The sequence below is a fragment of the Bombus pascuorum genome, chromosome 1 (assembly GCF_905332965.1).
Source record: "Bombus pascuorum chromosome 1, iyBomPasc1.1, whole genome shotgun sequence".
Taxonomy (NCBI): Eukaryota; Metazoa; Arthropoda; class Insecta; order Hymenoptera; family Apidae; genus Bombus; species Bombus pascuorum.
The window spans coordinates 1,295,209-1,321,141 of record NC_083488.1 but is presented as its reverse complement, the minus strand read 5'-3'; the positions used below and the strand labels follow the sequence as shown (position 1 = coordinate 1,321,141).

The 25,933-nt window shown below is 33.7% G+C and overlaps 2 protein-coding genes across 4 annotated transcripts in view; one reads left to right on the top strand and one right to left on the bottom strand.

Annotated features, from left to right (window-relative positions):
- LOC132911169 (centrosomin) overlaps positions 1–16,038 on the bottom strand; it is a 44,513-nt gene extending 28,475 nt beyond the window's left edge. The window contains exons 1-2 of one of the 2 annotated variants that reach the window (XM_060967592.1): positions 15,908–16,038; positions 853–908 (exon numbers count right to left, since the gene is read on the bottom strand). In XM_060967592.1, coding sequence (XP_060823575.1) covers positions 853–908; positions 15,908–15,957 — 106 coding nt within the window. In that variant the 5' untranslated portion in view covers positions 15,958–16,038. Of the gene's footprint in view, positions 1–852; positions 909–9,919; positions 11,224–15,907 lie in introns of those variants that run through there. The other variant, XM_060967584.1, reaches the window with a different exon arrangement.
- Positions 16,039–16,202: 164 nt separating this feature from the next.
- LOC132911232 (golgin subfamily A member 1) lies at positions 16,203–25,247 on the top strand. Of its 2 annotated transcripts, none has more exons than XM_060967708.1 (8): positions 16,203–16,909; positions 17,404–17,797; positions 17,921–18,009; positions 18,130–18,258; positions 20,385–20,912; positions 22,731–23,258; positions 23,329–23,559; positions 23,725–25,247. In XM_060967708.1, the coding sequence occupies exons 1-8, from the start codon at positions 16,799–16,801 to the stop codon at positions 23,878–23,880; spliced, it is 2,166 nt and encodes a 721-aa protein (XP_060823691.1). In that variant the 5' UTR covers positions 16,203–16,798; the 3' UTR covers positions 23,881–25,247. The 2 variants fall into 2 exon arrangements, with proteins under 2 accessions (XP_060823691.1, XP_060823698.1); XM_060967715.1 differs by having other exon boundaries at positions 16,204–16,909; positions 20,385–20,777.
- Positions 25,248–25,933: the final 686 nt, after the last annotated feature.

Genomic DNA, 25,933 nt, shown 5'->3' with positions numbered 1-25,933 from the left:
CGAAATATATTCATCGTATTATACGAAACGCAGATAATGTGCCTTCACCCATGCACAGTTTATCTTACGAGCACCAAGTTTTTATTTTTTATTTTTATTTTTTAGTTTTATTTATTTTTTTATTTTTTTATCTTTTAACAGCTATAAGTCATATTCTCTTGAATCTCGATAACGTACGTTCTTCGGAATTTCTCTTCCTTGATAACGAAATATATTTCTCGCTTCGTTTAAAGATACGATCACGTTATTTTTGCAAGTTTTATTAAAAACGTAAAATTAAATAAGGACTTTTCACGTTTAATTAGTTTCTTTCTAACCAACAGTTTTATTAACATTTAGCATCTTGACGCTGATGGTGTCAGAGTTTCGTGTCTGTAATATTCCTTCTAACCCCGTTTTGCTGCTCCAATTTTTCTATCTCAGTTTCGTACTCGTTTCCACAAACGGTAACGACGCTCGATGTTTCGTAGAAATTTTTATGCATAAAATTGGAATCTGATTACTATTTTACTAATAACGATTCTTCTATTTTATCTTCAATGTTAGGAAGCTTTTTTAAGCTTGGAAGCTAAAGCTTTTAAGCTTTAGGAAGCTTGTACACTGTTACATTGTATAGATATATTTACATACTTTTGTTACATTTTGAAGATATTCGCTGATAAATAATCTATCCTTGTTTTAAAGAAAACAGAGAAAAGACACCTATCTCTCTTCAAAAGGTAATAATTTAGGAATAATTAGATTTGTTAATGAAAATAGTAATTTTTGTTTATTCCTTAACGAATCAAACGATTCAACCGGTCTTTTCGACGCTAATCAAAGAAAAATTTAATATTTAAGGTTGCTACTTACCATTTATTAACGGCATAGTTTGATTCATCGTAATGTCCTGCAGTGGCATATTTGTGCTGTAACAAACACGAAAAAGAATACCAATTAATCGCCAATTAATTCATATACGTACATGCGCGCAATACAATATAAAATTAATTCCATAGATATATGCTAATTGATATTTTCTGATAAACGAGGAACTGTAATATTATTTTAAAAATCGAGAATGCAAAATGAAGAACAGGAACCTTTCTTTCTTTTACGGCTCCTGGAGACGATAATGAAAGTACGTCACCGAAGCTTAAAGATAGTTTATTTTTAGAATAGGGCCGAAAACGGAGCGGAGGCACGTGGTGGCTCCTGATTCCATACGAAATAGACTGTACGAACTAGACCGAATTAGATGAAACTTTTAAAAAGGATCAAGATGAAGATCGCGTTCTATTTCCAGAGCGACTATCGGTTCAAAGTAAAACATTCGATCCTAAGGACAAGGTTTGCGCATAGACAAACTATTAATCAGACGACATAACGATCATCCGAAGAATCTCCCGCTAAAATTTCAGCTCTTTAATTTTAACAGGCTAAAAATTCAACTACTTGAAACGTCCGGCGAATGCGTTGCTTCTTTTTACTTTCCTTTTCCATCGTTTTCTTAATAACTTTTGATGCCGAATATCCATGGAAAATCGTATTCGCAATTGGCAACAACAGAAAACGATTCCTTTTAGTTTCTTCTATCGACGATACGAGTTCCCTCGACGATGAATCAACTAAAAGAATGGTACAAATTCAAGATAGAAACAATTAATTTCAACAACTGAACTTACATTTATTACTGAACAACTGAAATTACATTCGAGAGTGTGAAAATTCGCGGTATGACATCCGGCGGAATTTAAGGAACGATTCGTTATAATTAAACGCGACCCAGATTTTGATTGCAATTTTCTACGTTCTAACGAAACGGCGGGTTAGCTCGATGTAAAACTGTTTGCGTGATGCATGTCATGTCAGTGATTTATAGTTGCGGGCCACTTCAAACCGAGTTACGGTATACGAGTAGTAAGGAAATGCAGAATTTCCAGAAAGGTTTAATTTAGATTTCATCCAAACGCTATTCCTGCTGACCAGTGTTGAAATGTGAAATGAGTAATTAACGGATAATGTCTCTCCAGCGGGTTGTCACGGATCTTAACAAGTTCTAAGAGTTCCGCTATTATTCGCGCGCACCGTGCAGTCTGGAAAATCTGACCTCGCTTCCCTTCTGGGACGTCTCACGCTCAGAAATTCGTCTTAAGCATCGGTGTGCTCATAGACAAAGTCTCATTCAACATTTATAAACCGTCTATTTAATTTTTATTTCATATAAGAACCTCTCACAATCCAAACTGATTAATTTCGCTTTTACATGAATAGAATTCGTAGATTTCACTATGACGCGCTCTAATCATTATCCAAAATATATTACGTGAAAACAATTCGACAAATACGAATTAGAGAGTAAAATATTGAAAAACAAATTACACGATTTGACCTATTCAGACGTCGCGTTTGTCAACTCCATACATTAAAGAAACAGAGGAAAGGTGACGTTCAAACAACACGTTTTAAATTTACCTTGCAATCTACCGTTATCTATGTCATCTACTCACAGAAAATGAACTCGTGGAAATCAGTACGTAATTGATTTCTTCAAAATCGAACTAATTAATCGCGTACTTAGGCGATAAAACTGAAAAGTCGGTCAGTTCGATTTCTAAGATGGCGAGGTTTAATACTTTGCTAAAGGCAAAAATCATTAAATATGAACAATACGCGCGTTTCAATGTAATAAACTTCGTTTCTCTAAAAATAACACGCTGCAGAAAGACAACAACGTTGCACGCTACGACGCTAATGGTACAAATTAACGTACGCATTTGAAGCTGAAAATGACACATTGGACGCAGAGATGCGCAGCGTGTCATTAGCGTTGTTCATCTTTTTCCATAGTCACAAAGAGACGAGGGGGAGAGAACCAGTCATTTCTTTTAGCGAGGTCTATTTAGAAGCTTGCGGTGCACGTAATCCCGTTTACCTCGCGAACCACAGGCCTGTAACCGTGGCCATCCTCTTTTTCGGCAGCACCCCAACATCTGACTCTGATATATTAAGCACTACCCCTTAGGTCCATGTAGAACTAATCCGGATCCAGACTTCTCAGAATCTCAAGACGCCTCAGAAGTTGCTCAGCCCGGAACGAACACGAGGGGAGCGAACGGACCAAAGGGTGACACTATGCTGATATTATTATTGGCCACTTTACGAGACAGGGTTGCTTTGCGTAACGAGAATCGCAGCCGCGACATCCGCCACCAGTCGCAAAACGCGACTATTAATTGGCAGCGAAGGTGCTAAATTTGAAACAAAATGGAAAGTTCTCTCGATTCTCAGCTAATAAGTTTAGTAAGAGCTTTGGCTGTTGTTATTCCTTTGCGCTCGCCACTGACAAACGATTCGAGCAAACGCGACGAGAGGATGGAAAGAAAAGCGAATTAAAGACGATGAGTCACTGATGGTTGCGGAGTATTTTTTTTAATTATGCCAGCGTAGAATATTATACTTGATGTTTGTTCAACTTCAGTTTGGAAAGATCGATCAAAAGATTAAATGGTTTAAAAATTAATATTGGAATATTTAGCGAGTAATTAAAATATTTATTTTGCAAATATTAGCTGAAACAAATATTCGTCTAAATAAGTTCTAATTTTAAATTTTTGTTTAAATATTTAGAAATTTTTTTTTTTTTTTTTTTATAACGTTTATTGTCCAAGAAGATGAGTATTACATGTGTATGTTATTCACAATAAACAATGAATTTCGGTTGTAGGGTGGATTAGGCAAAAGTACCGATACGCGTCGGTACGACGTAGCCATGGTCTAATACAGTGCTGGACAAAAGTATTGGCACAGCAAGATTGTTATGATACAAATGCTTATAACTATTAAACAAATTGATTTAAACAAAAAACTTTTTGACGTATTTATTTATTATCTATCCTAGTTTATTACATAACAAGAGCAACAATATAAATAAAATAATACGCAAAATAATAACAAAAATATATTTTTTGAACATTTTATGGGTGGACAAAAGTATTGGCACAGTAGAATATTTACGCTTATAACTAATTACATAATAAACTTCTAATATTTTGTTGGCAGTCCTTTTCTTTTAAGGACTTCCTTTAATCTTCTTAATTATAACACTCGATCAGTGAAACTGGAGACTTCAGTTATTAAACAACAAAAAACCAAGAAAGAGTAATAATGTCTAGAAAAACGAAAGAAACCACAATTGAAGAAAGAAAAATAATATTAAATTTATATAAGATGAATAAATCTTACAACGAAATTGCACAAATCATAAACAGAAGTCGTTTTACTGTGCGTTCAGTCATAAAACGCTTTAAAAGTGAAGAAAATCTAGAGAATCAAATTAGGAGTGGTCGCCCTTCTAAGGTAACAATTCGAGAAAAAAGGAAAATCGTAAATATTGTAAAGAAGGATCCAAAAACTAATTCGACTGAAATTGCTTCGATGTTAAAAGCTGAGTGTGAAAAAGAAGTAAGTACCAAAACTGTACGTAGGGTATTGAAGGATGCCGGTTATTCTGCCCGTGCAGCACGAAGAAAGCCCTACATCAGTAAAATAAACCAAAAGAAAAGAGTGGAATTCGCGAAAGAGTTTGTTACGAAAGATACTGATTTTTGGGAAAAGATCATGTTTTCAGATGAAAGTAAGTTTAATATTTTTAAATCTGACGGCAGAATATTAGTATGGCGAAAACCCAACACAGAGATGGACGAACTGAATCTGCAAGCCACCATGAAACATGGGGGTGGTGGTTTAATGGTGTGGGGATGTATGGCATCATCGGGTGTAGGAGAACTTATATTCATTGATGAGATAATGGATAAATATGTATATTTAAATATACTCAAGCAAAATCTTTTGAAAAGTACTCAAAAATTAAACCTCCCCAGGGATTTCTATTTTCAGCAGGATCGAGATCCTAAACATATGGCGTATATTGTTCGTCAGTGGATAATATATAATACTGCCCACACATTAAACACACCACCTCAAAGTCCCGATATGAATCCCATTGAGCACGTGTGGAACGAATTGGAAAAAAGAATTAGGAAACATAATATCACAAGCAAGTCTGAACTGAAGAAAGTTCTTCTGCAGGAATGGAGCAATATTGTACCTGAATTCACTAAAAAATTAGTCCACTCGATGCCCAGAAGATTAAAGGAAGTCCTTAAAAGAAAAGGACTGCCAACAAAATATTAGAAGTTTATTATGTAATTAGTTATAAGCGTAAATATTCTACTGTGCCAATACTTTTGTCCACCCATAAAATGTTCAAAAAATATATTTTTGTTATTATTTTGCGTATTATTTTATTTATATTGTTGCTCTTGTTATGTAATAAACTAGAATAGATAATAAATAAATACGTCAAAAAGTTTTTTGTTTAAATCAATTTGTTTAGTAGTTATAAGCATTTCTATCATAACAATCATGCTGTGCCAATACTTTTGTCCAGCACTGTATGTGTCGTGGGTTTTCGGTTTTTACGTTTATTTTTTTGTTTTTTTGGGTTTAAGTCGCATTGGTGCGTGATTTTTGTGTATTCTTGTGTGTGTTGTATTTTGTCCTGAAACTTGGCCGCAAAACAGGACTCCTCGGTGTATTACTTTTATGCGAAAAAAAATATTTAGAAATTAAAACTGTTGAAATGATCGTCACTTCTGAGAAAACTCTACATCTGGTCTTCGGTTTCTCAAGCGCCTAAGGTCATCGAAAGCGCATAGACAAAAGAATGCGTCGAGGAAAGACCATAAGCGGTACACGTGCGACGTTGGTTTCGGCAGTTGTTTCAGTCTGAGGGTAACGTTGCTAGCGAGAGGATCTGGATCGGCTTACATAGTACTGCATATTTTGTAATTTACTATTCACAATATATATACTTTCAATACCTTGCAGTTTGCCCACGCATTTCTTTATTTCCATCCACTGAATAACCTTAACAAAAACTCTAAGAAATACTCAAAGGAGAGATTTTAATTTAAAGAATTTTATTTCCTATGTAGATTCTGAACGTTAATTCGTTCTGCGAGTTTTGAGCCACGCTACGACTGCTGGAAGAATCAAAAACGATATATCATCGAAGAAAGAAGTTCAATTACCGAATGTTTAAACTTAAACACTCGTTGCATCTTATTGCTACGTTTTATCTGTAAATTCTTGTTAGTATTTCGCATAATAAATTTGTATAGTCGCGCTCTAGTCAAAATAATATTCATTATAAAATAAAGTTGTTGTACTTTCGCTATGTAAAGACTGGAGTTTCGCTGTAAGAATTAATTAGTTGGAAACGCAGATTGCAAGCACATCGTGCGATCGTCGTCAATTATCTACGTCGTTCGTAAAACTACAATTGGTCGCAATAGAGATTCGTTACATAATTCATAACGCATTTCGTAACATGCAAACGACAGTTATTGTCGCGTTTCATGCATAAAAATCAGTCAGAAACATGTCGATCTAATATAAAACAGTTTATAAATAAACGTTTCTTTATCTCGTAAATAACAATAATTATCACAATTGCAAATTCTACATAGCACTCCCAAAATTTGCTTATTTCTATAAAACAATTTATACGAATATCTTAAGTAATTAACGCGTGTTAATAATTTAATTGAAAGAAACCATTTCGCTTTATGAAACCTCTTCGCGAATTCTCTATTAAAATAAAATTGATTTTGAAATCAACAAACTAAAGTTTAATCGATCGCGCTTGTTGCTTAGAAAATGTATATTTCTAGAGAATCGGTAGACGATTCCTTGCAACGAACTTCGTCTTTACAACGATTGCTCAAAAGATTCGACAACTGACGATACTAAGTTCCATCGGTACATGTTCGGAGTATGTCACCTGCGTGACAACCCAGCTTGGAAAGACGTTGATAAAGAAGAAAACGATTTCATGAAATGACCCCACACGATTGTCGTCATCTGGCAAGATGGAGGTTGGTTGTGTAAGTAATCAATACTGGTGCGCAGATATGGTGGCATGGACCGAAAGAGAGCAGTATGTATGCAGCCTGAGCTGTAACTGCTTTTACGATAGAACTTTCTGGCGTTTATTATTCTACTCGCTTTATCCTATCGTGTAGCAATGGATAAATTTCTCAAAAAAAAGTGCTAAATATTTAACACAGCATTATTCGAGATGATAATAACCAACGGATCACCTTGTGTTTCCATTGAAAGTAATTCCGTAAATCGAGCTTTTAACACGTTGTCGTCTCACGCATTATGCCATTGAACGATATTAGAACAAGCGTGTATTCGCTTTGACGTGCAAAGTTCGCTCAATTACCGGACCGTTAAACGCATTAACTTGCCCAGTTAAACAATTAGCTCGGCCCTGCCGAATGAAAACATTGTTGAAAACATTCGGACTAGCTGCCGTATTCTTATGGCTGACCGAGTGGGTGTCCGGTGGGCGAAAGAGTTCATTAAGGCTTTAATGAACGCATGAGACACTTGGCGAATGTACGCGTATGTAGATTGATGCAATTCAGTCTGATGTGTCGCAATATTCGCTGTGTCACGACCTATGATAGCAGTGGATTTATATCGTCGGAAGAAAAAATAGAGCACTCTTAAAAAAAATGATTCTGTTTTCTAGTAAAGAGATACGTAGTTGAAGTTTCTCGTTGAACGCACGCTCTCCATTGCGATACTAAAGTATCGTAATACCGGAGAATTTACATCGTTAAAAAGTACTAGCTTAACCGTGATGAGTTTACATCGATACATACTTGAGAGGATAGCAATCAAAAGGAATCTCGTAATATGACGAAAACGTGCAAGGAATTATTACTTATCTGCTTATGGTGCAAATATAATGTCTGCACAAAGTAGTAAATATGTATAATGAAAATGACTCGTATAATCGCAAGGTGCGTTGACCTCCTACAATCTAACATTCAACGATGCTACAGTAAGCACAATTGAATACAGCTGCATCAACTGACAATCAGAAGAGTTGTACTTTCTTCCTAAGTAATATTATATTTTCTAATAAAGTAAAACGTTATAGATAAATAAATAGATTCGGAGTAAAAAGGTTAACGATAACCGAATTTTACAAACAGTACAATAAAATGAATTCGATATAATTATACATCCGTATTAATAAACGAGGTAATTGTAAAAGACACCTACAGACACCTAGTAATAAATCGGAATACATGGCGGTATAATTAATTAAAATAAACGATGTTTATACGTCTCCAACACTACTTTGTACAATACAAGTAGCCAGCAAAGCGCACTAATCATTACGGTTTACTTATGACTCATTTCATAATCGAAACAATAATTCGTGCGATAACCGTACCGGAGGGACAAATATAAACTTTTCACGGTACTTTTCCTAGCTCGGATCGACTAACAGTGGCAAAGTAAATGTCTCACGATAAACGTTAAAATAAGATGTTACAATAAATTTGCTATATATCGTAATATATATTCCATATCGAAAATTTCCGAGAGAAAAGCTGGTATAATAAGCTTCTTCGATAACAAAAACACGTTACAAATGTATTCATTTAAGGAATTAGAATAATTCCAGAGCAATACGCGTATTTTGCCACTTAAATCACGGAAATCCGTGCGTTTGTCTCTGATTCAGAATATCTGAATCGCGTGTAGTATACGACGTGTACTCTGCATTCGACCAATTTATACGTGTTTTTAATAAGAAAGATAGAAAGACAGCGGTTAATTAAAACGAAAGTGCAAAGAACGAAGAACGACACGTTGGACGTGTAATACATTTAAAATAGGCAAAGATCTAACAAATGCAAAAAAATGCAGCCAATCAAAGAGAAAGTGTGGTAAAAGTCGCGAAGATGTTAGATACGACGAACGTGATACCACGAATAAACCACATTTTTATTGCTCTCTTGGAATATTTAAGTATCTCTCTATAACTATCTTTTATAATGTTATTTGTTGCGATGAAAATCTCATTATTCGATCTCGGAAAAGATTACTGCCGAGAATCTCTTAAAATATGAAATAAAGATTTTACACGGTAGATTTGGACACACAGCAGACTATAATCGAAAAATATGTATCTCGGCAGTCGGATATTTTTGTCGGAGGCCAACGATTTTCAAGTTCAGAGAACTAAAACGATGCACTAGGGAGAGAGGAATTGCATTTGGCGGTTTCTTTGATTTTCCTGCCTCACAATGAAACATTTGATGCTGTTATTCGAAGCTGTCAAACCGAACCCTACCGTCGAGCATCGAGAAACTAACGGACTAAGGTTTACCCCAAAATATTCACGATAAACAATCTAATTTTAAGTAACTAAGGGGAGACGGCATCTTTCACGTATGTAGCTTCGATTTGCTTTGATACAGTAACGAATTTCCTCTGCCAGTCGTATTTTTAAAATCTTTCTCCTTCCAACATATTTCTTCGTATATCATTAAAATTAATCGCATAAAGATCAGAAAGTGAAAAGGGAAAAGTATCGAGTATCGGTGACTTATTGCCGTAAGTTACTTGAAGATTGACTAAACGCTGAATATATACATTTACAGGAAAATATAAATATGGAAAAACGTACGTAATACGCGTAATATGCAAAAATATAGAAAGAAAGATTATAATTACAATGAATACCATCTTGTAACGTCTACACGTATAAGTATATGTATTTTCACATTGACTTTGAATTCGATGAATATAATCGCGACAGCAGTCCCATTATAATGTTAATGAAATTTCAAAATGTTTTATAAAACTCGTATATATAAAAATCGTTCACGACAAACCTTTAAATACCCTTTCATCGGCCATTGTATATATTTTTGCATGCTGTGCGCAATTTGTGCATTTTTGCATCTTCAAACGCCTCGTAAATGCATAAACATCCGCGGTTTAATTATCATGCAGTTAATAAATTAACGTGGAAAAGAATCCAGATCAATAAGCGGTTACTTACTTCCGAAACGGACTGTAAACGCTACCCCAGACGCTGGATCTGGTCGGCGAGGGTGAGTTGTTTTGATGTTGATTGGAATATCCGTAGCCGGCGAAAAACATATTGCGGTAATTGTTCCTCATTTGTACACGAAAAATATGACTTCCCGTACGAATAGAATGGTCCTCGAACCGAATCATATACAAAATCACGCGATCATATACATATATATATATATTTACATGTACAAAACAAACGTATGCAATAATTATACACAACAATATAATAACAAACAACGATAATAACAACGTGAATAATAGTTTTGTAATAATACTATGATAACTTGTACTTTCGACGGGCCTCTTTGGCACCTTTATTTGGCACAGAGCGTCACTGTACTAGTAGAGTTCTCAAGCAAGCATTATCGGCGCAAACGTGATCCAACACCATCAAAAGTCCTCTCTCGTCGGTCTTGTTAAAAAGCCATACCGAAATCTAACGATTATTCGTGGCGTAATTCGGTGGCTTGTGACCCAATGAACATTCGAAAAAGTTGTTTTCCACAGTTTCGATTGCCAGACTAAAACTGTGTTAGCACGGTCGACCTATATGCTGCTGGATCGATCAATGCAGAGATAACTCTCGCTCAAGACGATACGTCAGATGATTCGCACTACTGTGTCCCGATGCACTTCCTAGTCACTAAACACCTTTTCCACGAAACACCGTTTCCAATCTGTTTAACACAAAGTCCTGTTCGATACGAACGATCCGAGACAAGAAAGGATCGAAACAAAAGACGAAAACAAAAAACACAACGATAACGCAGTCTGGCATGCGTCGAGACTACAACAAAATCACCCTGTCACTGAATCAGCAGTTTATATTTTAGCACAGTCCTTTTGGAAAATAATAATAAGAGCTTTCTCGCTGGTCGTTTGTCGTCTTCCATCGTGTCCGACGACCAAAACCACTGTCGATCGAACGTTCACAAATTTTCGATTGCAAATTATTTGTTTTCTCGACCAAACGACGATACCGAGGGAAATTTCCAAACGCTTGGCTCGGTCAGGCGTTGCCTTTATAGATAACGATTAACGAGTGTACTTTCCACGAAATGAAGACACTGTTGGATACCGCACGTGACATCACAACTCTAAACCCACTCCAGATAGATTGAACGCAACTGAGGACAGGCAGGCGTCGATGCGACACGGTAGCTACACGGTCGCGACACGGCTCACGTTCTGATCGAGGGGAGGCACGAACGGAGGTTATAAGGTCGGAAGATTCGTGCGGCTGCTCGAGAAGCAAAACGGAGGCCGACGTATGGACCCCAGCCGAATGGGTGGTGGGGAGGCCGGTAGGTGGTGGGAGTCTGGAACGAGGTGGTGGAACGATGGAGCGGTGGATCGTCAGAATAGAAACGAAGAGCAGACAGTTTGGTTCGGCCCTCTCACCGTTTAATAACGGTGAGAGGGCCGAACCAAATGACAAAAACACATAGAAAAACAGGGTTATAAAAAAACGGAACTCTGCGTACATCGGTCAAACACAGTGTCTTTCAATTGGGGGTCGATAAATAAAATCGATAGTTATGTAAAATAATGAATTTTGAGGATAATCTTCAAGTTGGACGAGCCTGAAATGCAAGTGAAAATGCAGATAACGGAGACGAAATCAATGAAATTAGTCTTTTTGTTGTTATAAAACAATCTTAATATGAATCGTGTGGTGCGGTGGCCGGTGGTGAGGTGGCCGGTAATGGGGTGGCCGGTGATGGGGTGGCCGGCGGTGGTGGGAGTCTGGAACGAGGTGGGGGAACGATGGAGCGGCAGATCGTCAGAAAAGAAACGAAGAGCAGACAGTTGTTGAACGGTGAGAGGGCTGAACCAAATGACAAAAACACATAGAAAAACAGGATTGTAAAGAAACGGAACACTGCGTACATCGGTCAAACACAGTGTCTCTCAATTGGGGGTCGATAAATAAAATAGATAGTTATGTAAAAAATGAATTTTGAGGATAATCTTCAAGTGGGACGAGCCTGAAATGCAAGTGAAAATGCAGATAACGGAGACGGAGTCAATGAAATTAGTCTTTTTGTTGTTATAAAACAATCTTAATATGAATCGTGTGGTGGGGTGGCCGGTGGTGGGGTGGCCGGTGGTGGGGTGGCCGGTGATGGGGTGGCCGTTGATGGAGTGGCCGGCGGTGGTGGGAGTCTGGAACGAGGTGGTGGATCGATGGAGCGGCAGATCGTCAGAATAGAAACGCAGAGCAGACAGTTTAACAAATGACAAAAACACATAGAAAAACAGGGTTGTAAAGAAACGGAACACTGCGTACATTGGTCAAACACAGTGTCTCTCAATTGGGGGTCGATAAATAAAATCGATAGTTATGTAAAATAATGAATTTTGAGGATAATCTTCAAGTTGGACGAGCCTGAAATGCAGGTGAAAATGCAGATAACGGAGACGGAGTCAATGAAATTAGTCTTTTTGTTGTTATAAAACAATTTTAATATGAATCGTGTGGTGAGGTGGCCGGTGGAGGGGTAGCCGGTGGAGGGGTGGCCGGCGGTGGTGGGAGTCTGGAACGAGGTGGTGGAACGATGGAGCGGTAGATCGTCAGAAAAGAAACGAAGAGCAGACAGTTTGGTTCGGCCCTCTCACCGTTCAGCAACGGCGAGAGGGCCGAACCAAATGACAAAAACACATAGAAAAACAGGGTTGTAAAGAAACGGAACACTGCATCGGTCAAACACAGAGTCTCTCAATTGGGGGTCGATAAATAAAATCGATAGTTATGTAAAATAATGAATTTTGAGGATAATCTTCAAGTTGGACGAGCCTGAAATGCAGGTGAAAATGCAGATAACGGAGACGGAGTCAATGAAATTAGTCTTTTTGTTGTTATAAAACAATTTTAATATGAATCGTGTGGTGGGGTGGCCGGTGGTGAGGTGGCCGGTGGAGGGGTAGCCGGTGGAGGGGTAGCCGGTGGAGGGATGGCCGGTGGAGGAGTGGCCGGTGGAGGGGTGGCCGGTGGAGGGGTGGCCGGTGGAGGAGTGGCCGGTGGAGGGGTGGCCGGTGGAGGAGTGGCCGGTGGAGGGGTGACCGGTGGAGGGGTGGCCGGTGGAGGGGTGGCCGGTGGAGGAGTGGCCGGTGGAGGGGTGGCCGGTGGAGGGGTGGCCGGTGGAGGGGTGGCCGGTGGAGGGGTGACCGGTGGAGGGGTGGCCGGTGGAGGGGTAGCCGGTGGAGGGGTAGCCGGTGGAGGGGTGGCCGGTGGAGGGGTGGCCGGTGGAGGGATGGCCGGTGGAGGGATGGCCGGTGGAGGAGTGGCCGGTGGAGGGATGGCCGGTGGAGGAGTGGCCGGTGGAGGGGTGGCCGGTGGAGGGGTGGCCGGTGGAGGGGTGGCCGGTGGAGGGGTGGCCGGTGGAGGGGTGGCCGGTGGAGAGGTGGCCGGCGGTGGTGGGAGTCTGGAACGAGGTGGTGGATCGATGGAGCGGCAAATCGTCAGGATAAAAACACAGAGCAGACAGTTTGGTTCGGCCCTCTCTCCGTTGTTGAACGGCCCTCTCACCGTTTAATAACGGTGAGAGGGCCGAACCAAATGTCAAAAACACATAGAAAAACAGAGTTGTAAAGAAACGGAACACTGCGTACATCGGTCAAACACAGTGTCTCTCAATTGGGGGTCGATAAATAAAATCGACAGTTATGTAAAATAATGAATTTTGAGGATAATCTTCAAGTTGGACGAGCCTGAAATGCAGGTGAAAATGCAGATGACGGAGGCGGAGTCGATGAAATTAGTGTTTTTGTTGTTATAAAACAATTTTAATATGAATCGTGTGTTATAATATCAATATACATACTACATGCATATATTTTATAAGAGTACTCTCTTTTTGTATTGCAAATACGATGACGAAGAATTAACATTTTATGACTTCAGAAAAACAAATCAAATTTTCAAGATAAAAAATACAGTCTGTATAATATAACCGTATTTTTAGCGAATATTTAATTTATACCGCATACTGAAAATTGTTATTCTAACTCTTCTTGTATATTTCTACCAATTGCTTCTTTATTTTTGTTTTACGTATTTATATAGTCTATTGAAATATTTAAAAATGCAATCCGTTTAATACATATAATATAACAATTATCAATAAACTACTGTTTCAGGAAATTTCGCTGTTTATAATTTATTACTAAAAAGAGATTATCAATTACAAAGGCTATGTCAAATCTAATAAGTAGAACGCATTCGCCAAATATTTGAAAGTATTTATTGAAAGCTTAAGTACTGAATAATTTAATGAATTATTGAATTTTTCAATTATTTTAAACTTCGTATTAAAATTTATTGAAGATTACAATTATACAAAATTGTTAGGAGAAGCGGTTTTTCTAGATCGCGGAAATTTCATGAATTTCTGATGCGTGCTAAGTATTCCCCCTTCGTTTCATCTGTCTTTTATAATTCTCTTTCTCTGACAAAAACCCATCCCATGTGCGGGACATTCGTTGAAACATAAATGCGTTTCAGAGAATTAGCGGTCGAAGAAGTAAACGTTTTACAACTGCATACAAAGAACGTAATTGTGACGATATAATATAGTTGGACAGAAAAGTAAATATTGGGATTTATGACTTGAGGTAATTATACCCTAAGATATAAGGTATTATTACCTTACTATGAAAGATAAATGATACCTTTTGTTTTGTAATTATTATAATTAGCCAAAATCGTAAACATGCATAATGAATTGTATTCCTAATTTTTATAACAGTTCAGAGTATATTTGAGAACCATTAAGTAGACAGTGAACTCCATCCCTATATAGCGTGATAATCATTGTTTAAATAAACAGAGAAATATAAAAAGTAGTAATCACAATATATATATATATATATATATATATATGTATGTATGTATATTTAAAAAAGCAATAAATAATATAGAACGTTTCAGGTAAATGAATTTCTTTCATTAAATGAATTACTACAATGTATAGTTTTAACATTTCTTGCGTGTAATTTATAAAACAAAATATAAACAATCAAGTAAAATATATTTTTATGAAAGACGTCGACAAATAAATTTCTAATTAATAATTATAAAAATTGGAATGTTTCCTCACACAAGAATTTTTCTCGTTTTACACAAATTCTACAATTTAATTAATATTATCAATACAATGTTATATTTTCAATTACCTTGAAAGTAATCATTCTGCTTATACATGTTTTGGTTAGAATAAACAGGAGTATAATACAAATATAATTTTAACGTTTTATCTCTATATACTATACATTAACACTAATACCATAATTATCATATATAATAATGCTTTAGCACATGTTTCTTTTTATAAAATTAAAATCATTTGTAATAATGCGTGTATAATAATATTGTTAATTAACAACGAACTTCAGTATTCACTTCTAACCTTAAAATTTAGTCTGAAGAAACTTCATGCATACATGCATATCATTTTTTGGATATATTAATATTTATTCAGAGCAAATGTGAATTTTTGGGGGGGAAAATAAGTTTAAGAATTTACAATAATAAAAACAAATTATTATGTTCTAAAATTATTAACTTGTTTATGAATAACTACTTTACGGAGATTTGTTAGTAAAAATATTTTCCACTATACTTATACCCTATTGAATGTACTAATGATTTTGAAAAATATTACTATACATATTATGGGGAATATAAAATGCAAACAAATAACCAAAATTAACATAAATTATTTCTAATCCCCTTTTTTAATTTTACAGTTATTATAAACTATTGTACTAGACATGTATAAATTATTTCAAGTACATCAACGATATGTTAATCTCTCTTCAAGTTGTAAACAATACTATGACGGTATAGACCCATTATAAAATAGTGACAAACGTGCCTCCAAACAAAGACCTCAAGCTTTGAAAGACAAAAATAACATAGCGCAATATGCAAAGCCATAAATTTACTTACGTATCAAAATAATTTGTCGTGGCAGCCGTTTCATCCATAAAATCCCCCATTTTTTATTTAATTTCAAGATGCACATTCGCAACAAACAAATAAAAAACAAGAACCTACATGCACTTTCAAACCGTCAAATTTAAAAACTAATTCTGAATGTTTCCACTGTACGCGCTAAATGCACGCTCTATACTTTTCTACGTCAGTTCTACCAATGTTATGCATTTACGTTTAGCGTGAAAATAAAAATAAAATGTTCCTAGTATAACGATAATTCTATTGAGTCACGGCGTGAGAGCAAGACGGCATATAGTCAAATAGTGACGACATTATTTGTACATATAATCATCTTTGTATACAAAGAGATAAGAAATGTTGTATTTATTTAGTGTACGCGCTAGGTTTTTCTTTAGATGAATCACACGCGTTTCCACCTGTTTTTAAGTATCGTAACATTGCTCTTGTAAACTATTGTTATTCACGTTGTTCGTGGAATAGTGCGAGTTGATCATTTGCATTTCGCGCTGTACACGTTGTGCTAATTTTCTAAAACAGGGGACACTAACTATACCTACATATATAATATCGAACTTCAAAACCAGTGATTACTTAAGTAACTGAGTGACTGGACAGTAGTGGACAGTATGGCAGTCGTCTGCACTTAATCCGATAGTTCGATATATGCAAAATTTCTGCGGCCTTGGGTATACAAATTATTTAAGGATGACTCGATCAAACCTAGTTGTGATGGATCAGTAAAGAATGAATTCTTGGCACGTTACATTTTTACTCTCTTTCCTTTAACATTGCTCCGGTAGACGGGCACGGAATCAACACAATATCGACTTTGACAGGTGCTAGTTGTCATTTTTTGCTCGTCTAATTGGAGGTTATAGCATCATGTTTGCAACGCTGAAAAATAAAATACGAGAGGAAATAGGGAGTGACGTGTCAACTGTCGTTAGAAATGCCGGCAATGTGCGCGGCATTAACTCGAGGCATATGTCTCAGGTAAACATGTTGTTACCATGTGTAACTTATTATCAGTGTTAAACCGATAACGCAACTACATAGCATACTTTTTTATAAACGATCTATAATTGTGATCTATATTTGTAGTAGTCACTTTAAATCATCATTAATTTTCGAGAAAATACTGGCGATTTTTTAAATTAGATATGTATGTTTCTTATTAAATCCACATATGTTTATCGGACGATTCGATAATATTTCATATGTTCGTTATCTGATTTTGATAATCACAGGATTTGCTGGAATACCTACTGATAGTTTAGTCTATTTCAGAGATATTACTTTATAGATACTTTCGCTGTTTTTGTACCGTTTAAAATGATGTGTTTTTAATTAATCTATAACAAACTAAATGTTTAAAATGAAATTGTAGAAAAGACCTTTTATAAATTTTTATCTATAATATAATATAAAGTATTGTTATGATCATACGTATAAATTGAGTTATTACAATGAATGATATTTTTTTCTAGACGGGATCCACAAGTAGCATCAGTGGATCTCAAATTTCATTAGATGGTTCGCGTGAGGAAAATATAGCTTCACCTTTACCACCTGTTTCTTTGGAAAAAGATACTAGTTTTGATCTTAAATTAAATGATAATATGCAACTCTCTGCTAAAGATATTAAAAAACTTGAAAATAGAGAAGATGAATGGCGGAAAAGATTGGCGAAAAAGGAGGCTGAATTGATAAAACGAATGGAAAAGAAAGAAGAGGATTGGAAAGTAAGGTTCTTGGAAAAAGAAAAAGAGTGGAAAAAAGTAGTTGAAAAACAGGAAAAAGAGAAGAATAAGATAGAAGAGGAATTAAGACATGTAGAGAGTTCAAAACGTTCATTGGAATTGGCTCTTAAAGACGCAGAAGGTACATTTGTAATTATATGAAACAAATTTAAAAAACAAATTAATGTTGTTTGATTTAAATTTTAATGCCAAATCAAATTTATATATACGTATCTAAATTTTCATAACTAATATTGTGTTTCAGAATACAAGAAAAAATTATATAGTTTTCAAGAAGATGCGGAACAACTAGAAGGTTTTCAAACTCAAGAAATGGCAAAAATAAAACACCTAGTAAGTTTTATATATTTCTTTCTATAAATCCTACCTTTATCATTTATATTTTCTGCTTAATAAGCTTTTATGTTTAATACTTTATATACTTCTATATTTATTTTATTTATTTGAATTCAGTTACTGGCAAAGGAACAGGAAGTGGAAGAAAAATCACATCATTTAAAAGCAGCCACTGCAGAAATTGACAGTTTAAAAAGTGAAGTCTCTCGTCTTAGAAGATACGAAGATGAATTGAACAATGTACAGGTGAGTAAATTATCTGATGGTTGGTTTCATTTTAATTATCACATGAAATGTATTATAAACTTCAAAATTATGTTAACATAATTATTTAATATAGTTGTGTTAATATAAGTTGCTTTGATGATTGACATCATTTAAGTGAGTAAACATGGACTATACTTTAAATTGAGTTTAAGTATATTTATATAAATCTTTTATTTTTAAATATATTAAAAATTTTTTCCACACAAAAATATTTTATGTTAAATATTAAGCTATATATATAACATTTACAAGTACTATCTTAGATTTAATATTTTAGGTTTATATTTACTTTTTATTTACTTACAAAATTTGTCACAACTTTGCAGAGTCTAGCAGTTTGTAGCTTTTAAGGAAAGAGAAGTAATCCCATAAAAATCTTAAGTTATTCTATTTCCATTAGATGAGCATTGTATTTTACAAACTAACAGCTTTACTTTGTCACATTTAAGGAATTAGTAGAAAGAAATGATTGGTTCGATAAAATGACAATTGAAGTTTGTTTTTGATTTATAAGATATAACAGTATTATTGATAAGATATAATCTAAATTTGTCCTTGTTGTAATGGTATTGTTTCTAATAAATGCAAATTATTTCTTATTGCAAATGAATTAATTTGTTATGTGTATATATATAGTGTTATATAGATAATTTCATAACAATTTGGTTTAAAAGTAAACATTAGATATTATTTTGTCATGAATTAACACTTCAATAGTAGCTTTTCATATATTGCATTTCGTGTTATAAAATCATTTATAACATTGAACATTTTTTAATGAGAAGGGATAAAGCTGCATGAAAAAGTCAATTCTTTTTATTTGTCGTAATGTTTTTTTTAAACGAATATTTACCTTTATAGTGCCAATTATTGATCATGTGGTCTGCTACAAAAATAATGACCATAAACATATTTTTTAGGTATAAGCACGCTTCCTTTTAAAAATTAGTTTTGTTTTTAAGCCTCCCACTACTTTTCTTTCTCCTTTTTTTATTTTATATATAGCTTTTTGTTTTGTCACGTTTTTGCCATGTTTTTCTGCACATTTTTTGTATTGACACATAGTATCAATCTATGATGAACAGGTGACATTTAGTCAAGAATCTTAATTATTTGAATATTTAGAATATTTGGAATATATTTTAAAATAAAACAAATGAGCATATGTTCCATAACTCTTATTTGTACTCTTAGAATGCGTTTTTAATACTTGATAGGAAGTATTTACTTCCATTTTATTAAACTTAGTTTGGGAAAAAACAGGCATTTTATTGAGTACAAACAAATTGTGAAAGAACAATATTCTTTTATTGGTTATGGAACATGAGCAATACCTAAGTGATACTGAAAGTTTTGTGAAAACGACATACGCATGAAGATTGGAAAACTTTGATAAACGAGAGCATTGGAGATCAGAGTAGGCGGTATTTTCCGCTAATTCGCTGCTGCTACCGCTGATGCTAGAGGTACGTCTTCAAAGCTTTGCTGCTATTCTGCAATAAATTATTCTGCAACATAAATAACTTCTATAGATTTTACTTACATCAATGTTGCTCTTTATGTAATTCTCTCCTTGGTGCAAAATTTTATAATATAGGAGAAATGCATGTATTAACTAATGGAAGTGGTTTAATGGTAAAGAAAAATTTTTCATCTTATTATAATATAAATTTAATTTAAAATGTCTCAACTATTTCTACTGCAGTACTCATACTCCAATGTTGTTACTCTCGTAACAGCGTGGAATAATTATTTTAAATAATAAAATGTCTCTTATAAACTTAAATTTTTGTCATATCCAGTTATATAGCAATTAATGGAAAATTTTAAGAGATTTTGAACAAAAAATTTATTCAACACTATTTAGTTTCGCTTCATAAATTTTTTTCTTCGTTTTGTTCACTTTCAGCATTATTATCATTAACCATCAAATTCATCATTCGCTTGTTCTTGGCTTTATAAGGTTTGGATTATTTATGATATTCTATTCATCTTTATGCATTAGAGCAATGCTTTGGTAAGGTTTGCAATGAAGCTTTACAGAGCAAAATGTAATAATGATAAATATAAAAAGACATTCCTGGTAATAATATCACCATTTTCAGGACGAAATGGAGACACTACGTCATTCTACTCAGCGTGAGAGAGCTCAGCTATCCTGTCAACTGGCACAAACTGAAGAAGAAGTACGTCATCTAAAGGATAAGGTTTTTGTGTTAGAACAAAGAGTCGCATTAGAGAGTAATGATCAAGTGACAGTGGATGAAAGAATAGCTGATCTTATGAGAGAAAGAGCACTGTTAGAAAGAAAGTTAGAAGAAGCTCATCTTCATTTATCCGATATAAAGACTAGTTGGTCAGGAAAAATATCTAGCTTGGAGACACAAGTTGGAAGACTTAGTAGACAGGCTGGTGAAGAAGGTTTGGAAAGGAGACGAGTCGAAGAAGAAAGTGAAAGACTGAAGCAAAGGATTAAGCAGCTAGAAGCTGAAATAGAGGTGAACAATGTTGTCATGGCGACGAAAGACGCCAAGCTTTTGCGCATGGCAGAGGACATCGACGAGATGGCCACGGAACTAAAAGAGCTCCGGGCCAGCGTCGATGATGAGGTGGACGAATTTAAACGACAAATTGTGAGTTACCGCGATATGTAGTCGTGCATGGGCTAGATTGTTTCGAAGAGGATGTCTTGTTAGAGTTTGAAATGCAAAAAATAACGAACATTCCCTATTTGTCAGGTGGCAATTTTCAAATGATCACAGCATTGAATAATAGATTTAATTTTTTAAAGAATGTATAATGATAGAATTTCCAACATAGATATTAGATATATATGATATAGATATATTATAATTCCTGTTTTGTTAATATTTGAAAAAGGAAGTTGATATTTCCATCTCGAATAATTTCTTTCATTTTTAAATTAACTGTGATCGTATAAAGTTGTGTTTATTTTCTGATTTGTTATAATTTGTTATAATAATTTTATAAAGTACTAAATGTTTATGACGTTACACCATTAGTGTAAAAACACTGGACGCGTAAAAATATAAACATTTGAAACGTTTATACACGAAAGTTGTTAATTTACAATTGAAAACTACATATCGCCTATATACTTGCATGTTATCTCTATGATGCTTGACGCTTAACGCACAGAACATTTATTTTACGTATATTTACTAGCACACTCTTTTGTTTATAATTTTTTTATTTACTTTTATATGCATGCAAAAATTTATAATGTACATTATATTTCATCAGTATCACGTATCAATAAACAAAAATAATTGTAGTCTACTTTTTAAAACTTCCACATTTCCACTCCGCGTGTATTTATACATGGAAATTAGATAGTACCAACAATAATATTTTTATGTACGATCGCATTTCTGTATATTTTATTTGTGGAATAAAGAAAAGAACAAATAAATTATATCGTTTATTGCATTCGTTTTTGTGCTTGTTTTTAACCCATTTTTATATCCCCCTTTTTCAAGCGGCTTTTTATATATTATTATATACACAAATGTGTACACAATTTTTTTCTTACAGGGTTAATAAATCATATTATATTTTGCTACACCAACGACACAGTCCGATTATATTTACGTTGCTGTAAATATTAGGAATGCGTATCCAAGCTGATACAATTAAAGGAAAACGTATCGTATCCATATTCGTATAGAATAGAAGATAGAATGGTTAAATAGAATCGAAAATCTTGCAGAAAGGCAGAAGATATAACAGAAAGCTTTTTTAATTAATCAGATGTACTCAAATTAAAATTTATTGCAGGTGTGAACTTCGGAATCAATGGCGCGTTCCGACATTATTTTGTTTATTACATAAAATGAATTGATAAATATCTTACATTTTTATATACCCTCTTCATATAAATTTAATATTTCAATTTTATTATATTTGACTTTATCCATTTTAAATATAATTGTTACAAAATCGACAAGGTACAATAATGTCCTATTCAATTTTTAAAATTTCTGCTCATTAAATATTTTTTGTTTTATAATGCCTTTCATCATACCGTTTTGCGAATATTGTTTAATTTAAAAATATTTTGATAAATTTATATTAATCTGCAAGTTTTAACTTTAGTTAAGATATAAGACTTATGTATCGTATTCTTTTCTGAAAATATCATTATTACTCTGTACTTTTCTATGTTATTGTTACTTGTGTTATTCTTATTAGTGTCACTTTTCATAAAACGTTATCATTTTGAACGTTAAATTTTGTTGAATAAATTCTGTTGATAAATCCATTTTACCATAAATTCTAAAGATAGTAGATAATGAAGTAGGTAATGAAGAAGTAGATAATGAAGCATATTTTAAATAAATTCAATCATTGCCAAACTACAATTATTTCGTTTGAACATTATAGCATTAGATACCACTAACATTGTTTTGTTGTTTGCTTTCTTTTGTCAGGAATCATCGTCAAAGCAAATAACCCGGCTGAAACAAGATTTAGAAGAAGCGACAGCAAAACTATCAACCGCTACTTCAGAATTAGCCCATGTTCGTTTGACTCTAGAAGGTGAACGGATGAATAATTCTTCCTTGCATTTAGAGGTAGCGCGTCTACGGGAAGATCTGGAATCTGAAAGAACAGCATCAGCAACATTAAAAGTGTGCCTAGAAAAGGAAAAAAATGAAAAAGACACTGCATTATTGAGAAACGCTCAAGTCTCCCAAGATATAGAAATGGTAAAGCAAGAGAATCGACAGCAGGAAGTAGAAAATATTGAGTTACAAAATAGGATAGAAACCTTAGAGCACAATTTATTAAGTAAAAGTAAAGAAGTAGAACAAGCAATGACGACGCTAGAAGAAACTAAAAAGAAAATGTTGGAATTGGAGGAGGTAGAACAAAATAGGAAAAAGATAGAGAGAAATGAAAAACTACTTAAAAGTAGCTTGATGGACCTAGAGGAGCAATTAAATGAAAAGACTAAGGTAGACTTGAAAAATAGAACGATGAAAATATATTTTAGAGAATAATATTAATTATTGAATATATTTTTAGACAATCAAAGTCTTACAGCAGCGACTAACCGATATGAAAAAGACCCTTCAACGAGAGTTGAGAGTTCCATCTTCATCATTGGATAGCGATGTTGAACCTTCTGCAGCAATTCTCAAGCCCAGTTCATCGAAAACAATCACTGCCAGGCAAAATAGCACAAGAGACGACGATGTTAATTTTAAATACCTTAAACACGTTCTCATAAAGTTCCTAACAAGTAGGGAATACGAGGTAAATGTAACGTACTTCCTAAAATTCCAAAACCACAATATGTAAAATAAATTACTAAGAATAGTACGCTGAAATAATTTTGTTAAACAACAATGAAAAGAAATGCATAAGATATTTATAATTTTTCAACTATTTCCTAACTTACATTTTGTTCATTTGTTTAAGGCTCTTCATTTAACAAGAGCAGTAGCTACTCTTTTGCATTTTTCACCTGAAGAAGAACGGTTGTTGCAAGAAACTTTGGAATGGAAAATGTCATGGTTCGGTACACGGCCTAATTTAGGTTTTGGACAAACTGCCAAAGCTATACCGCCTAGCTGATAGCTGAAGCAAATTTCTCTTTCTATAGATATCATAAAAGTGGCCACAGATTCGTGGGTAAAATCAAAAAATTGGATCGCGTCGATGATCGGTCGCAAATGATTATAAATACTTGAGAAATTAGGGAGAACACAAATTGGAAAAGTTGACAAGCTAGAAATTTCATAAATTTTGTAAAATATTTAGCCTTTATAATACGCGTATAATTTATTCGCGCGAACAAATATTGGTCACAGTTAGCTTCCAAAACGCCCACTAAAATATGTAGCATCAAATATTATTTAGGTAAAGTAAGTAAAATATAGAAGAATTTTGACATTCGTCATACACTGACATTACAAAATGAATTAGTGAAAAATATGTACTACACGCAACATATAAAATATCATCTTTTTTCGTATATAAATACTTGAATATACACAATAATTCTGCAATATTTAATATCCAAAAATCACAGTTAAGCTTATTTCTATATACAAAAATCTGACACGAGATACTTTATTATTAAATTAATACTAAACTTATCATTTTTTGTTATATTCGAATTTTGAATATAAGTATTATATTGCATTGTGTATATTATCATCTATTTCATATTTAATGAATGTAAGTTGAAGCAAATTAATATGACTTAAAAAATATGAAATAATTGCGTCATCGTTATATGATGTAAACAAATTAGATCATTTAAAGGAATTTAGTATCGTCTAGACATGGCTGCAGATCGGTTATAAACACTAGGAAAAACCTGTTTTAGCTCCGTTTAATATCGAAGCTATACGTAATTGCCATAATTATTATTTGTGATATGAATATTGCAATTGTGTCATGTTCATGTTTGTAAATAATAAGATGACGTTTCTATATGCATAATTAAAGCAGACGGGGTTAAATGACTCTCTAATAAAATGATTTATTTAATTTTTCACCTATGTCTATATCGAATGGTTGTTACTTACCTTCGTCTATAGTACATAATAATTTTGTGCATCTTGTGAAATTATTTTACCAATAATAAAATTTATAATTATATAAATAGAAACTACCGATATTATATTGTATCTTATTTAAGCAGACAAATATGTAAGAAAATTATTTCGAGAAATTAAAATTTTTTTTTATTACCAAATTTTGTGAATTTAGGCTTTAGACTTGAATATTCTACGTCAGATTAATTTGATCAATTCGCTAAATTTTCAGGACTCTATTTTAATTTCTTTTTTTCAGACTGCTATATTATTATAAAACATTCCATCTCGAACATAATGTTAAATTAGTAAATGAAATTATCCTCAACTTTGAAGATAATATTTTAATAATATGATGTGACACCAAGGAATAAATCAGATTGTCGCACGTTATATAAAGTGTAATTATTTATTTACAACGATCTATATCATATCATATTGACTAATAATATACAAGTCGGTAATATCTAATAAATAATAAAACTAGTAATTTGAAGTACTTTAATTCCCAAATGAAATTCAAATCAGGAAAGTTTTACGAAGTATATAATTTTGAAATACTAATTTTTAGATTTATCAGATATTGAATACAAATGCAATTTTTCTATATATAAAAATATAAACAGAGTCTTTGTTCACAAATCGTTAAACAATTATTAAAAAACAAATTAATTAGTTAATAAGATCACATAAAATTTTGTAAAATACGCAATTTAATTTTATTAATCGTCTATACAAATTTTAATGTGAATATTGTTCAGATATTTCAGAATCGAGAACATCTATACGATATTTTAAGTATCAAATCTACCAAGATTATACATACAGAAAAACAAAAATCTAATATTTCATTAAAATAAAGATTATTTAAAATAATTAGTTGCACCATTACTTTGGTCGAGTATATGGACAATGTAGTGCGCTATTAAAACATATATATACGTATACAAATACAGATTTCTAACTACAACAAACTATGTATTACTTTTAAGTAGTTTAGAGTGGAAGTGAAATTGTGTTTGATTAAATGTCAATTCTTTTTAACAAACTTATATACATCTATCATATCTTGACGAAGCTAGTAG

Bases quoted from the DNA above. Each gene is read 5' to 3' on its own strand.
- LOC132911232 (XM_060967708.1), top strand. From the start codon at position 16,799: ATGTTTGCAACGCTGAAAAATAAAATACGAGAGGAAATAGGGAGTGAC. The intron at 18,259-20,384 runs GTGAGTAAATTA...CACCATTTTCAG, and splicing joins ATGAATTGAACAATGTACAG to GACGAAATGGAGACACTACG. The intron at 23,259-23,328 runs GTAGACTTGAAA...ATATATTTTTAG, and splicing joins AATTAAATGAAAAGACTAAG to ACAATCAAAGTCTTACAGCA.